Source organism: Lissotriton vulgaris, chromosome 4_1 (assembly GCF_964263255.1).
Source record: "Lissotriton vulgaris chromosome 4_1, aLisVul1.2, whole genome shotgun sequence".
NCBI classification, from domain to species: Eukaryota; Metazoa; Chordata; class Amphibia; order Caudata; family Salamandridae; genus Lissotriton; species Lissotriton vulgaris.
In genome coordinates this window covers 53,669,328-53,681,942 of record NC_141691.1, presented here as the reverse complement: position 1 = coordinate 53,681,942, position 12,615 = coordinate 53,669,328, and the positions used below count along the sequence as shown (strand labels likewise).

At 45.9% G+C, this 12,615-nt stretch overlaps 1 protein-coding gene across 1 annotated transcript in view; it reads right to left on the bottom strand.

Annotated features, from left to right (window-relative positions):
• The window catches only part of SNX12 (sorting nexin 12), a 76,275-nt gene extending 65,550 nt beyond the window's left edge, over nt 1-10,725 (bottom strand). The window contains exon 1 of the mRNA XM_086918292.1: nt 10,474-10,725. Within this exon, the coding sequence (XP_086774418.1) occupies nt 10,474-10,638 (165 nt within the window). The 5' untranslated portion in view covers nt 10,639-10,725. The remainder of the gene's footprint in view (nt 1-10,473) is intronic.
• Nucleotides 10,726-12,615: the final 1,890 nt, after the last annotated feature.

The window sequence follows — 12,615 nt, the reverse complement described above, 5'->3', positions numbered from 1 at the left end:
TTGAGGACAGGTAAGGATGAATTAACAAGTGTGAGTGAGTTTGGCGTGAATGCCATTGTGCTGGACCATTTAGATAATTGGATTCAGGGTTCTGGTGAAAGAAAGGAGAGCTGCTTTCAGATGTCAGATATTGATCATGGAAAGGAGTAATCGGATTGGTTACCAAGGTGGGATGGGTTGTGATCAGATGTCTATAAAAATAGCCCAGAGGGAGAAGGGTGGTATTGAATTCCCAAGTAGAGGGGGGAGGCGCCCTAGCCAATGTTTTTTCGGCCCATTGGGGGGTTCTTAAAATTAACAGTTATACAATCCCCCTCAAACTTTTTCTTCAACGGACCTATCCATCCTACTCTCTGGGTGTGAATTTCCCCTGAGCATTCCATAGGAAAGTTACAGTTGGCTATTAACCAGTGTAAGGTCTTATTTTTCAATGAGGAGGAGGTTTCATCTTGATCAAACCTAAGTTTCGGGACATTAACCAAAACCAACACGTAGGCCCCACACTCAGGTGGCAGAGTAATGCGTGGAGGAATCTGCCTTGAGTTATACGGCTGTTCATGAGGCATCTGTTCATAAGGCATCCGGGGCCTTTGAAAAGTTGTCATCATGTCACTAGTTTGATTAGGTGTCTTTCTTCCACTTTGAGATGTTATGTGTGTCTTCCCTGTCTGCGTGTTTGTGATGCGAGTATTCGTCTCAGTGGCGGGAGTAGAACTACTAGTTGGTACAGATTTATTTGTGGCAGTTTCTTTACTTATAGAGATGGTGGGTTTTGGTTTTGCCACGTTGTCTGAAGCCGAGATAGCCTTTGGTAAAGAGGGTGTAGATTTACTAATGCTTGTCTTCACACCTATATTAGTTTTTGGAGCGGCACTGAAAACTTTTTTATTGTAGGCTGTTAGTTCTTCTAGTTGTTTTTCAATGCGGGCAAGCCTAGATTCGATTGGCGACAAAGATGCTTAGAAGGTCGCCAAATCTTTCGACTAATTGGTCGTTTGCTGTGATTACAACAGGCTTATCCGTATGCACATGGGGGATCCCCTGAGTGTATTTGCTTAGAATCTCTGTGGATGGATTTATCCCATTAGAATTTAGATGCTTGGTTATGCCTTTCCTGTGTTGTCCTTTTGGTGCATTACGTTTTCTAGTGGCAGGGGGAACAGATTGGATCGTTTGTTTTGTTTGCTTTCGAATAGCACCCTCTCGCCTGACTGTTGCGTTTGTCTCGATTCTGGTGTGGATTCTATGTTTAGGTCTGGTGTCCTTTCTAGTTCACTGCTCAAATCGGAGTCAATTAGGGGATTGGATGCCGATAGGTTAACCTCATTGGGTAGAGTATGATGGTCAGCTCGGGTTTCACAAGTACAACTTGTGTGTAAGTTCTTAGAGCTGACTGGTGTTCTTGCTGATTTAATACTCCCAAGAGAAGAACGTTTGGCAATCTCTAGATCATGCGAGACCCTACGCTCAAGGAGTGAGATGCTGAGTTAAATTGCATCGTTAGTCCTTGTTATGAAACTGTCTATTGGTCCAATCACAGATGTCCCTTCCACAGCTGTCTTGCTTCTACTACTTCTGGTAGACAAAATAAGATGGATGTTATTAGTTGGGACAAAGTGTTACAGGGGCCCAATAGACACGGCACAATATTGTACAAGGCTAATAGCCTCTTAATATGGTACCAACACAAAGATGGTAAGCAGTAACAAAGTCAAGAGAACCCTACTAGATGTAGATAAAAAGTTGTTATGGGGGTGAACCCGACCCGACCTCCTCGTCCTCAGAGGGCCCGCCCTTTGCCCGGGCTTCGCCCGGCGTCCCGCGAGACGGGGTGGCGTTGTTTTTAAGCGCCTCCTGGCGCGCAAAGCGGTGTCAGGATGCCACTAGGGCTGTTAGGGATTGTAGTCCTCTGCCCCGCCAGCTCTCCGCCCAAACTCCGCGGTGGTGTCAGGAGCAAGGCGGCGGGAGGTGGCCAGGCAGAACCCCGTGGCGCAGTCCCCAAACAGCGAGTGCAAACAGGTGAGGATTCTGGCAGCAATTCAGCAGATTAGCAAAGGAATATATTCATTAGCCACATCGATGCTAGGCATTTTCCCCTGCTGTGTTGGGGAATATCCAAAACAATGGTTTCATGACGAGCTCAGCTCGTCATCAGTGTACCAGCAGCACACTGAATGACGAGCTGAGCTCGTCATGAGTGTCGAAGGTGTTAAAGGTGAGTGTTTAAACAAGAACTGGGAAGCACTCCTGTCCCCACCATGATGGCAACGCTGTTAGTAAACAGAGGCAAGTCAGGGATCATTTGTACCCCAATATGTGGGCTAGATTCTTATTACACATGGATCAAATGCTCAGCCTATTTAATCAAACAAAATAGATTGGTACAGCAGAAATGCTGAACTCACATATTTGAAGATGCAGTCATGTGAGAATGAAGAAAAAGGAGACTAAAATAAAATATTTGCCAATGATCACACAATTTGAGACCAGTTTATGGGTCAAGAATATTACAGTTAGGTCGAGTAGATTCTTCAAGTTACTCGACCTGCAGGTCTAGTAACATTTTTATGATTTTTCAAGGCCTGCAGTGGGTGGGCGGTAAACCCTACAAGTTCTTGGTAAGTCCAATGGATCTTTTAAATCTAGAAAGCTTGCATGGTCTGGTAGGTTCGACATAAAAATGCCCCTTCCCAGACAAAAAAAAAAACACAGATACAACACCTCAAAATCTAGTTTTTTAAACACCTGTTTCTTGTTGAAATCCATATCCAGTTCCAGGTACTCCACCTTGCAATACAAAAAAGTATACATATACTAAAAACGAGACTAACAGGGAACAAAATGTATTGTTAAAATGGTTGTATAGCTTGGAGCCGTGGTTCAGCCCACTTCAGCCACTTGCTAACACTACTGAGTGACAAGATGGTGGTCTTTCAGGAGGAACACATCCACCTACAATATAAACACTTTAATGAGATAGGATACGAAGGAAATGTGAGCTTTTCAAGAATTTAGTTCCTTTTAGTCATCTTTTTATACTTACGAGGGCTCAACTGCTCCTCCAAAAAAGACTTTTTGTAAAAGCCCTGACAAAACAAAGCAAGAACTAGCAAATCCAAATGATTGCCATCCCCCAAATGTAATACTAGCTTCTTGGTTATATGCACCCACAAAAAGCTTATGCTGTTTTATGGCCAGGCTTAAAAATTGTCTTTGAGAGTGATCCAGAGGCAAGAATAATAATTAGGAAATCATTCTGCAAGGGAGCCCAAACTGGATGCTCGCCTGCTGAAGAGGGCTGTTCCTATGCTGTGCGTTGCCTCGGTCCTGTCACTTGCACTCGACATCAGGCAACCTAGGCTGGGCCCAGTGCTGCCCAACGTGGGTTGGAGAAGACCAGATTCTTCTGGTGAAGTTTCTCATCACTAAAAAAGCTACAACATCCATTCCAGACTGCTCCCTCTCTGTTCACATACCCACATACATTAATGAGGGTAGACCTTATGAGAAGTTATTCCGTTTTTTTGCTGCCAGGCTACCATTCCTTGCTGCACTCTACACATTGTCGGGATCTGCCCCATCCCACTGGGTTCCCTTGATGGCAATCTTCTCTCCTGTCCCTTCTCTGCATACCTTCAGTGCTTTCATTGGGCCGGCCCTCACAGGTACCAAGTACGTGTGTGCATGCCTTTTGTGTGTTTGTATTTTGTTTTTGTGTGGGTGTTTATGCTTGTACTTGTGTGCCCACCAACAGTAAAATAAAGATATGAAACTTTCACGAAAAAGTTGTGTTTTCTTCCTGAAACTACATCAGCAAGGCCTCTATCACCAATATGCATGTAAACTTGCAAGTTTATGTCAGTGGCTCTGAAAATTAGCCTTCGTAGATCAACCAAAATAAATTGAGTGAATTTTCGTCTTACGAACAACATTTGCACCTGAAATCTTTTCGGGGTAAAAGCATATTTGCAGCCTGGATATTTCACCAATACATGGTGGACATTCACTACAACCCAAGTACATAGGATTGAAAGATCATCCTATATGCCCAGTAGATACTTGCTTCCTTCATGTGGAGTGAGACTTGCTGTGGAATCTTAATCCTGAGCAGTTCCCTTGCAGCACAAGCGCAATGCTAATGTGACATGTGGGTCTTTCCTTGAAAAGAATCAAGATACTTCATGTCAACAATAACTACTTTCAGACAGAGGCCAATTTAACTTTATGTTTAAATGATTAATTTACACTAACTGCATTACCTTTAATTAATTAAATAGCACTTAATAACGACATTTAACACACTGTTTGCTCTCACGTTGCTAACAGACATGGGAGCTGAAGCACAGGGACACGAGTTGCCCGTGATCACACAGCATGATGGAGTGCAATAGCCACAATTAGTCCATAGTATCCTGGGTCTGGAATACACACCTTGCCCTTCGAGAAGAGCGGCTCAGTTCTTCCTTCCAAAAGTATGAAACAACATGTTTTGCTAAAAATCATACCACCTCGCAGACTATTTTTATATCAGTTCTCCTTTCTTTTGTTATTAATGCTCTGAGGAGCTCTAATTTCTACTCATTTCACCTGGGGTTTGAAGAGAAATCTTAGTTCGATTATGGGAGGGTTTGTGTCTCAGGATGCTTCCTTAAAATGTATGCTTCAAGAGCCTATTCGGAAAAGCCTTATGATTCATTTATCGCACCAAAATGATGAAACACATTTACTAATCATGTGCTCAATTTCAAGTGGACTATTGAGCAAAAATAATTTCCATGCTCTTTCTAGAAAAACATGTCGTTGGACAATTCAAATTACCAATGAACCTTTTCTATGCACAGGGATGTCAGAATATGCTGCGATTCTCACAGCATATGTATTCAGAATTTAAAGTACATCTGCCAAAAAACGTCTGGTGTAAAGAAAGAAATGTGGTCTCATGTTTTGCTTGTCAGCTGTGGGTACAAGAGACCAACGTTTTCAATCTCATTATTCTCAATTAATCAGCAAGATGCAGGACAAAATTACCTCCACGCCCCAAGCCAGACTAAATATCGATTTTCTTTCAAATAATAGTGTGCCAAGAAGAGCATTTATCAACAAAATTGGATGCCATACACATACTCGAGAAATCAAAAGCAACCAAGACAGAGGCGTAAGACATTGTGACCTGTAATTAATCACCCGATTCTTGTTTTTGACCAGGAAAAGGAATATTAGACAAAAGAAGAGTTCTCGTTCATGGGGCAGCAAATTAAATGCATGCTCTAGATTAAGTAGCTTGATTTAACAATTACTGAACCACCAACGATCACGAATAGTAGTCCATATAGGGCTTTCTAAGAGTGTAACTTTAAACCATGTTACGATTGCATTTTGTAAAAATCTACTGCTAGTGCAAGGCTGGCTTAACTGGTATGGTTCTAGAATAGAAACGGCGAAAAAACATTCTTCATGATGAAGCACTAGTAAATTATAGCCAAATGCCACAGCACCAGTTTTGGAGAACGTTTGGAGAGTGTGCTTGATTTCAACTCGAGATCAAGTATACTGCAAACAGTCTAATCTACCTGAGGTACATACGGCTTTTTAGAGAATTGTTTGAGTACCCGTGCCAAATATGCACCATTTTATTTTTGAGGCAGGTGAAATTATAGCCCTACTGGAGAGGTACTGCACCAGTTTACTTTCAGAACCTAGGTATTTTTTGCAAATTTATAAAGAAAAAATGTACTGCTACTTGTGCTATTAGGCCCAATTTTGTAACTGTATTTCTAGGGGGAGGAAACACTTAACATAGTTTGGAGACAGCGCCTCACAACATTTAAAGATAACACACTGACGCGCACCAAGAAAACCAGAATTTCATTAACTCCCGTATCACTCAATTTGGCGACTACCTGCACTTTGTCCCCCCCATTTGAACAACTACATACCTCCACCTCACAGCCTCCCCACCTGCTGCTTCCCTTCTCTGCTTTGCAGTGATGCCAGTCAGCCTCAAGCACATGCTCTTCTCAGGGCATGTCACCATCACCCACTCCTTTACTGCCAGCTTCATCCCCACCACCTGACCTTCTTAGGACACCTTCCTATAGATCTCTCCTTTGCTGTCAGCTTCGCCCCTGCTCTTCTCAAGGCATCTTCCCATCACACACTCCTTTGATGCCAGCTTCGCCCCAACTCTTTTCAGGGCATCTTACCACCACACACTCCTTAGCAGTCTGCATCACCCCCCAACTCTTCTCAGGGCATCTTCCTATCACACGCTCCTTTCCCGTCAGCTTCACCCCAGCCCCTGCTCTTCTCAGGATATCTTCCTATCACATGCTCCTTTGTAGTCAGCTTCACCCCAGCCCCTGCTCTTCTCAGGGCATCTTCCTATCACACGCTCCTTTCCTGTCAGCTTCACCCCAGCCCCTGCTCTTCTCAGGATATCTTCCTATCACATGCTCCTTTGTAGTCAGCTTCACCCCAGCCCCTGCTCTTCTCAGGGCATCTTCCTATCACACGCTCCTTTCCTGTCAGCTTCACCCCAGCCCCTGCTCTTCTCAGGATATCTTCCTATCACATGCTCCTTTGTAGTCAGCTTCACCCCAGCCCCCGCTCTTCTCAGGGCAGCTTACCATCACACACTCCTTTCCTGTCAGCTTCACCCCAGCCCCTGCTCTTCTCAGAGCAGCTTACCATCACTCACTCCTTTGCTGTCAACTTCACCCCTAGCCCTTCTCAGGGCATCTTACTATCACCCACTGCTTTGCTATGAATGAATGAATGAATGAATGATTACGTATTTGTATCGCGCATGGCGACCCGAAGGCATCCCAGGGCTTTGGACAACGTTCATTCACCAAATTCAGACAAACAGCAGGGTTTTCAACGACTTCCTGAAACTAAGATGGTTACTTTCCATTCTCAGATCGAGTGGCAGATTGTTCCAGAGTCTTGAAGCCTGTAGGGAGAAACGTCGTCCACCCATCCGCACCTTTTTAGTTTTAGGGATTGAGAGAAGGTTCTTGTTGGAGGATCTTAATTCCCGGCTAGGGAAAGGTAGGGACAAAAAATGATTGTATCAATAGGGGTGCTTTTTTATGGATTACTTTGTGGACCGTCACCAAGGTTTTAAATTCGATCCTCTGTTGCACTGGAAGCCAGTGCAACGGGCGGAGTGCAGGTTTGGCAGATGTTCTTCGTGGAATGTTCAGCAACAAACGTGCAGCACAATTCTGAACAGTCTGCAGTGTCCTGATTGTCCCTTGGGGGGAGCCCAGATAAAGTGCATTAGAATAGTTAAGGCGTGACAAAATCAACGCCTGCACTAATATCCGTCTGGCTTCAAAGGCGAGAAAAACAATAATTTTCCTCAAAAGCCTAATAAGTGCGTAGCATGTGGCAGATACCTTCAGGGCCTGGACAGAAAAATTAAGAGCTGGGTCAATCCATACCCCAAGGCTCTTAATTTGGGTCTTAGGTTTGGGTGGTTGGCCCAGATTATTCGGCCACCAACCATCCACTGTGGTAGGTGCTTTATGTCCCAGCATCATCACCTCAGTTTTTGACCCGTTTAGTTTAAGGAAGGATTCATCCATCCATTCCTGAACTTTATTAAGGCAGCTGGAGAGTCTTTCAAAAGGGGCATCATTGGTAGATAGTGAGATGCTCAGTTGTGTGTCATCTGCGTATGTAACAAGTTGTATTCCCCAGGGAAGCACCACCTCAGCCAACGGCTTCATATAGATATTAAATAAGGTGGGGCTGAGGGATGAGCCCTGGGGTACACCGCAGTTAAGACACATTTGAGGGGAGGAGGCTTCATTTTCAAATACCACAAAGGTCCTATCAGCCAGAAAGGATTGCAGCCACTGTAGTGCGCGGCCCGAGACACCGACCTCCTCCACCCTATGAAGTAGAATGGAGTGGTTGACTGTGTCGAAGGCCACGCTAAGATCTAATAGTAGTATGGCCGCATGATTCCCACTGTCTACGATCTTCCTTGCCTCCTCAACTACTGCAATGAGCGATGTTTCGGTGCCTTGATTTCTCCTAAACCCTGTCTGCGTCGTGTGAAAGAGATTGCTATCCTCAAGAAAAGGTAGCCAGCAGAGAATTTACATACTTCTCTGTGAGTTTACCAACAGTGGGCAGAAGAGAGATGGGGCGATAGTTTGCCCAATCTTTGGGGTTAAGGTTGGTTTTTTTTAACAGGGCCTTAACTTAGGCCTGCTTCCAGGTTGGCAGCACCAAGCCTGAGGTCAACGAGGCATTGATCACTTCCTGAATGACTGGAGCCACAGTGTCTGACACCAGATTTAATTTCGTAGGGGGTGCAGGGTCATTCGGAGAGCCTGATTTTAAGTTTCTTAGGAGACTGAGTAGTGGAGAGGTCTATAGGAAGGAATTCATTAAGTTGGATTTGGGCCATATGAGAAGCCAGGGGGGGTCCAGTGGGAGAAGGCTGAAAAGAGGAATATATGGTAGCTACTTTGGCAAGTTCCTCACAACGTGCCTGGGCAAGTCCTGGGTCTTCAATAGGGGTGGGAGGGGTGACCAAAGAATTAAAAATTAAAAAAATTTCTCTAGGTGAATTGGCAGACATGCTAATTTTGGTCTGGAAATAATTAGATTGGGGGATTTTAATCTCCTCCTTATACTTTTTTAGGGCAAGTTTATAGTTGACTGTCATTTTCGGAGTAGTGTTTTCTCCACTTCCTTTCTTGTTGCTTGCAGGCGAGCTTCAATAGTTTCAAGTCCTGGGTATACCAGGCCTTCTTGTTCTTACCACTTCTGTGGGAAAGTTCCACCTTAGGAAGGGAAAGATCCAAGGATGCCTCCACCCATCGATTGAAGGAAATATCGGCTTCCACCGGCTCCGATGGGATTTTGAGAAGGGTATTTTTAAGCTTGGTGTCCCAAGTTTCGATGGGGAGTTTGGACCATCTCCGACATTACTGTTTCGTGAGTTTAGTATGTTCGGGTTGATTCTGAGAGGGCAGGGAGAACAATAATAGTGAATGGTCAGACCAGGGGATCCGAATCGCATCGTCATAGCTAAGGGACTCAACTTTGGTATAACAATGATCAAGGATGTGTCCTGCGGAATGTGTTGGGTCGGTAACTAGTTGTTTTAGATGGAGAACTTCCAGACCAGTAATCAGTTTTATAGAAGCCGGTGCATCTACTTCATCTGCATGGATATTAAAATCCCCCAGAATGGTAAAATTGGGAGAAGTACTAGCATAGTTAATAGCTGTGCAAGAAAGATCTTCACAGAATTGACCGTAAGGGCTAGGGGGTCTATCAGCTTCACCCCAGCCCATCTCATGGTAAGTTACTATCACATACTCCTTTGGTGTCCGCTTCGCCCCTGCTCTTCTCAGGACAGTTTCACCCCATCCCCTGCTCATCTTAGGGCAGCCTACTAACACTCACTCCCTTGCTGTCAGCTTTACCCCAGCCCTTCTCATGGTACGTTACTATCACATACTCCTTTGCCGTTAGTGTCAACCCAGCCCCTGCCCTTCACATGTTAAGTTACTATCGCCCACTCCTTCCTGTCAGCTTCACCCCCATCCCCTGCTCTTCTCAGGGCCTCTTCCTATCACTTCCAGCCCTGCTCTTCTCAGGGCCTCTTCCCATCACTGCCAGCCATGCTCTTAAGGCATCTTCCCATCACTTCCAGCCCTGCTCTTCTCAGGGCCTCTTCCCATCACTCCCAGCCCCGCTCTTCTCAGGGCCTCTTCCCATCACTCCCAGCCCCGCTCTTCTCAGTGCCTCTTCCCATCACTGCCAGCCATGCTCTTAAGGCATCTTCCCATCACTTCCAGCCCTGCTCTTCTCAGGGCCTCTTCCCATCACTCCCAGCCCCGCTCTTCTCAGGGCCTCTTCCCATCACTCCCAGCCCCGCTCTTCTCAGGGCCTCTTCCCATCACTCCCAGCCCCGCTCTTCTCAGTGCCTCTTCCCATCACTGCCAGCCATGCTCTTAAGGCATCTTCCCATCACTTCCAGCCCTGCTCTTCTCAGGGCCTCTTCCCATCACTCCCAGCCCTGCTCTTCTCAGGGCCTCTTCCCATCACTCCCAGCCCCGCTCTTCTCAGGGCCTCTTCCCATCACTCCCAGCCCCGCTCTTCTCAGGGCCTCTTCCCATCACTCCCAACCCCGCTCTTCTCAGTGCCTCTTCCCATCACTCCCAGCCCCGCTCTTCTCAGTGCCTCTTCCCGTCACTCCCAGCCCCGCTCTTCTCAGTGCCTCTTCCCGTCACTCCCAGCCCCGCTCTTCTCAGGGCCTCTTCCCATCACTCCCAGCCCTGCCCTTCTCAGGCCCCCAGGGCGCTGTGAGACACAGGGACAATGCAGATCTGGTGCAGCGGTTCCCTACGGCTGAACCCCTGGCCCTCACCTCCGTTTCCTACATTTACCCCTCACCCCTGGGGACAGGCCCTCCCCCCCTCCGTTGACGGTTGCCATGCCCCTCACCCGCATGCGCAGCTCGTAGCTGGTGTAACGGGCCCTGCCCACACCCACGGTCTGCGGGCTGAAGAGGTCGATCTCCAGGAAGTTGCTGGGCGGCCCGTAGGCGTCTGTCAGGTCCTGCGGCTTGGAGTTGAGGCGCCGGGTGTCGGCCACCGTCGCCTCCGCCATGTCTAGCGCCGCGAACCCAGGCAGCGCCGCAGCGGTGCTACGGGGACTAAGAGGAGGGGCTGACTACGTACGGCGTCATGACATCACAGCCTAGCGGCGCACACAGACGACCAGGGACGGACGTCAGGCACACGCCCTGGCGTCACTGGCTGGTGCCCAATAACGAAGATCGGTGCTTGTGGCGGGATGACGCCAAGGCGAGCCCCCGCCCAAGCGCCAGCTGAGATGGGGAGACGTTAGTTGCGTAATGACGTATGTAGCGAAGTGTTGTAATAACGGGGGCTGCCTTCTAATTAAAGACCTGTAATCCTACACCTGTCAATCAGGCGTTGAAAAGGGTGTCCCATTGAGGTCAAAGGGCAATAAACACATTTACACCGTTATATAGGTGTGAACAGAGGCTGATTCTGTTAAAGGCTCTGAAGGGTTTTGTTTATTAGGCAGGTGAATAGTAGTAAACAGGTATGCCTTTCAATAGCGTGACACTTTTTTATTTATTTATTTATTATTTTATGAGTTTTTATATAGCGCGGACTTTTCCCGAAGGCGTCAGAGCGCTTCACAATAGGAACAGTAATGATACATGAGGAGAAAATTACAAGTGAACAAATTACAAAAGCAAACGTTAAGTTACATGAGGCAAAAGTGACAATTGTGAGCAAACAAAATACAAGAGGTAGCAAATGGTGCATTAAAGGAGGAAAAAGTGACATCTGTGCAGGTTACAAAAGCGTACAAAGTACAAGTAGAGGTATAATACTGCAGTAAATGGCAGACACTCAAGCACAAGAACAAACGTTACATAGGCAATGGTGGCACTTGAGCAAGTATCCAAAGCAAACAAAATGTAAGAGGTAGCCAACAGTGTGTTACAGAGAAAAGTGACGTGTGCAGGCTACAAAAGAGTACCAACCACAGGTAGAAGGATAATACTGCAATAAATGGCAGACTCTCAAACCACAAGAACACACTGGGAAGGCACTTCCATAGTCATGGAGAATAGAATTTTCAGTAATGGGAGGTCTTCCTTCAGATAATAGAGGGGGTGTGAATTAAATTTGGAAGTGTCTTTGAAGGAGGAGAACTTTGAGGTCCGTTTTGAAGGCCTCGGAGGAGGTGGTGGTCCGGAGCTGAGGCGGAAGTGAGTTCCAGATTCTCCCTGCGTTGCCTGAAAAGGATTGGGCCATCGATCTTTCCTTCTTTAAGGTGGGAGGTTCAAGTAGAAAATTGTAGAAAATTTCTGCATTACGAGATGGTCTAGAGCCTCCGAATAACCATAAATATTGCATCGTAGCACAATGTCAACAGTAGCTCTGCATGTATAGCCAACGTTTAGTTATTGTTTAAAAGTCTTATGCTGTAAACAAACTACAAGCTTTGGCAAAGCCAACAGGTCTCGCCTTTGGGAACTTGTAAGTGTTAAGTCACGCAGCACATTATCCTGGGTGCTGTGCCGCCACGGATTGAAGAGATAAACTTTTACTACACACTGGGTCATGCAAGTTTCCCCCTTTACTTTCTATGTGGTTCTTGCGCACTTGGTATTGATGGAGCGAGGTGGCAAAAGCAACATTTTGTGTACCCACCATGAAATCAATGTTCCATAACGTTGTCTTTTACTAATGGTGTGTTGTGATAAGATAATCAACCATCGAATAAGTTGCACACATAAATACACGTGGGAATACTAGTTTTGCCTGCATGAAGCAATATAAATAACTAATATGTGTTGTAATTGTGATGTCAACTAATGCATAGCTTAAATAAAATAAATGTTGTTTAAATGTGCTTATTGTACACGTTTTTGTGCCAGAAAGTCGCCGGATATGTGAGTATAAAACGCATTTATGTGGATTACCTGCTAGGTAATAACTAATGGGGAAACATTAGTATGGCGGGATGTAAACAGAAGGGCTTTAGTTCCATATTTAACATGAATTTGTGTTTGTTTCTATGATAGTTCCGAAAGTGGCCTCT